This window comes from Protobothrops mucrosquamatus, unplaced genomic scaffold (genome assembly GCF_001527695.2).
Source record: "Protobothrops mucrosquamatus isolate PMUCROS unplaced genomic scaffold, P.Mucros_1.0 scaffold10007, whole genome shotgun sequence".
In the NCBI taxonomy this organism is placed as follows: Eukaryota; Metazoa; Chordata; class Lepidosauria; order Squamata; family Viperidae; genus Protobothrops; species Protobothrops mucrosquamatus.
Window position 1 is genome coordinate 5,926 of NW_015395794.1, and position 3,326 is coordinate 9,251.

General features: G+C 43.8%; 1 protein-coding gene across 1 annotated transcript in view; it reads right to left on the reverse strand.

The window, feature by feature from the left end:
* LOC107301100 (paired box protein Pax-7-like) overlaps positions 1 to 3,054 on the reverse strand; it is a gene marked incomplete at both ends in the record, with an annotated part of 7,778 nt that extends 4,724 nt beyond the window's left edge. Inside the window, 2 exons of the mRNA XM_015830364.1 lie at positions 2,214 to 2,343; positions 2,819 to 3,054. Coding sequence (XP_015685850.1) covers positions 2,214 to 2,343; positions 2,819 to 3,054 — 366 coding nt within the window. The remainder of the gene's footprint in view (positions 1 to 2,213; positions 2,344 to 2,818) is intronic.
* Positions 3,055 to 3,326: the final 272 nt, after the last annotated feature.

Below are 3,326 nucleotides of genomic sequence, written 5' to 3' on the forward strand. Positions count from 1 at the left end.
CCCCCCCCCACCAAGAGAGGTTTGCAACCAACGCAACATGTTTTGACTTCTCTGTTTTGTCATTTAAAAAAAACAAACGCGCACCTTAAATTGCACCATGAATTTGTAAGCCACTCAGAGTCACACTGCAGTCACACAACTCTAGATCCTTCCAACGTACATGCATATAAAAAAAATGGTGCTTCGGACACAAACAACTTGAAGGACTATAGCCAGAAGTAAAACTGGGTAGGTAAACAAACCGGGTGAAATTCACCAGGCCTGAGTGTTGCAGCTACCTATTTAATTGTGATGTGTCTGCACCTCTGTAAATGCTTACCGTTCCTAATAAAACAGCAGCCCTTACGTGCTGCTACAGTATTTCATCTGCCCTTTTTAAAACTAATTCCTTCTGAGTAAACATGACGCTTTCTTGGACATTACAATATTATCGGTTCCTGTTTTCAGAAGGCTCAAGAGAGGCTTTATTTATTTTATTTTGGATGATTAATATTCTAAGCTGCCCTGCTAACCAACGACTAGACTGCAGCAACAGGAGCCTGTTTGAATGCTCACACACAGACACACAATCGGCAGCCAAGCCTCTCCAGAGTGAATATTTTCAACAGGCTACTGCAGGATCTCTGATTCCCCTGCCTGCAAGTGATTATTTCCAGGATAGAAAGCAGAACCATGAAACGAAGGAACGGGCGAAACCCAGAAGGGCTATAAAGGCCTAGAGAAAATTGAAAAAAGAACTTCCTTCTGTAAAAGCTTGAAGCATCTCTCAGAAAAATCTTCCTGCCTTTACCATCCTCCTCTTAATAAATACATCTGTGGGATGGAGAGCACAAGTTGCTTTGAAATGGGTGGACTCATATTTTGGTTGTCAGTTAAGATTATACTGGTTTTTTTAAAAATGTTCTGCTTACTGTGGACAGCATTCTTTGCAGAAGGTAGAAAACTCTGCATGGGCACAGAAACGCCACCCAACACATATATTCTTAATCAAATGAGGTTTTTTTCCTATTTATTAAGGGTGGGAGGCTGGCTATCAAATTTCTAATTATAAAAGAAATGTGAATATCTACATAGTAAAGAGACACATTCAGCAGACATTTCTGCAAGGGAAATGATCTTGAACAACATGTTGGTGATGTTTATTTGCATCAAATTAAGATTGGATTTTAAGCCAGTTATCTGTCTGTCTGTCTGTCTGTCTGTCTGTCTGTCTGTCTGTCTATCTGTCTATCTATCTATCTATCTATCTATCTATCTATCTATCTATCTATCTATCTATCTATCTATCTATCTATCTATCATCTGTCTGTCTGTCTGTCTGTCTGTCTGTCTGTCTATCTGTCTATCTGTCTATCTATCTATCTATCTATCTATCTATCTATCTATCTATCTATCTATCTCTATCTCTATCTCTATCTCTATCTTTATTTCTATCTCTATCTCTATATGGTCTCCTTTTATTTCCTTTTCTTACCAGGAGAACAAATTAAAATGTTAAAATGAAGTTTTGGTTTCCTGCAAGTACATCATCAAATGGACATGATTAAAATTTTGACTTGCAAGCACAGGGGAAAAAAAATCTTGCAATTTTGATATATTGCACTGAAGTTCAGGCTCAGATTTTCATTTAAAATATCAACCCTAACCAACTTAGGCCTTCTTCAATGACAAAAGAAGCTGAAATGGCTTCTAGAGTCAACTTTTTCAGCTGTCAAGAGTCATGTCTGAATGTTGCATATGCCCATTTTTGAGCACGTCAACCTAGAATGGTCCTAGTTTGATCCAGGGATGTGGACCTCGCCAGAAAAATCTATGGCTAAAGGAAAATGTTTTCTCCCATGTTGAAATGGTCCAGCTCAAATTCTGGTGAAGATTAAAGAAGGTTTCTGAAAATCCCTTCTGTAAAGTGGCTATAGAATATTTGGCTATAGAATATTTGGCTTTGTTCCATCTTCAATTAATCCAATATTCTGAGTCTGCACAGTGCTGAACCCAAAATTTAATATATGGCTTGGGTCGGTAGAAAAAGTGAATTTTCATTTGTGCAAAGCCAGTTCTTGTGGCTTGTTTAGACTTTGGCCTCAAGTTGGGTTAATGGAGTGAAGTCCAGTTACAGGTTTCCTCCTTAGGCTGAAAGATGCTTGCTATTGTGGAGCTGGGTCAGGAAATACAGAATTTAAAAGCCTAACTCTTCGGTCTGGCTTCCTTCTCACCTGAAGGGACAGTGGTCCTATCACAGTGACCATCTTTGAGTAGCCGGTCTCGGATCTCCCAGCTAAACATGCCAGGATTCTCCCGCTTATATTCTTCAATTTTTTTCTCCACGTCTGGAGTGGCAACCTGCTTTTGGGGTCAAGAGGGGTTCCGGAAGGAAGGAAGGAAGGAAGGAAGGAAGGAAGGAAGACAAAAATGCACTTTTAAATTCAAGTTCTACAAACTACTAGGGTAGTGCAAAGCTGGTCTGATCTGGGGAAGTCCATTCCATGCTCAACCTAGAAGGCCAACTTCTCAAGAAGATTGGATCAGTCACCCTTCCCTCTATTTCTTAAGAAATGGTAGAAGGCCAAGATGCTTTTCCTCTTCAAGGGAGAGACCAGATTGTTTTTTTGGGGGGATGTCTACTCAAGAGTAAATTTGAGGAAAGCAGCTAAAGGTAGCAAGGTATGGGATGGAGGGAGGAAGCGGTTCCATCATCTAAGCCCAGGGGCCATCACCAACTTCTTGGCATCCCCTTACTTCCCCTGCCAATCAATGTCAGCCCAGAGGGCATCTCCTCACCTGCCCTCCTGGTGGGCTTCTGAGCCCCTCCCTCACTCACCCTGGGCTTGCTGCCCCCGATGGCTCCCGGCCGGATGGATCCCGTTTCTTGGTACCGGCAGAGGATCTTGGAGACGCAGCCGTGGGAGACCCGCAGCTGGCGAGAGATCACACAGGGCCTGATGCCATGGTGCGCCATCTCCACAATCTTGTGACGGATGTGATTGGGCAGGGGACGCCCGTTGATGAAGACGCCTCCAAGCTGGTTGACTCGGCCTTGGCCCAGGGGGGTTGAGACTGCGGGGGGGAAAGGGAAGGGCAGGAGGAAGAGGGGTCAAGGTTTGCAAGCCCCGGTCAACAAAGGTTGTCCCTTCTTAAGCCATAGTCTACAGCGTCAACCATCCATCCAGTTGAGAATCACTGGAAGTCCGAAGGAGAGGTTGCTTCTCCAACTGCTCCACAGGAGAGGGCTCTGCAGCTCCGCTTGTGGCCTGAGAATTGGGGAGGGGTGCGGTCAAGACCCTGGAGACCCCCTCCTCAGGGAAGTCTCCTTCTGAGGACCACAACAG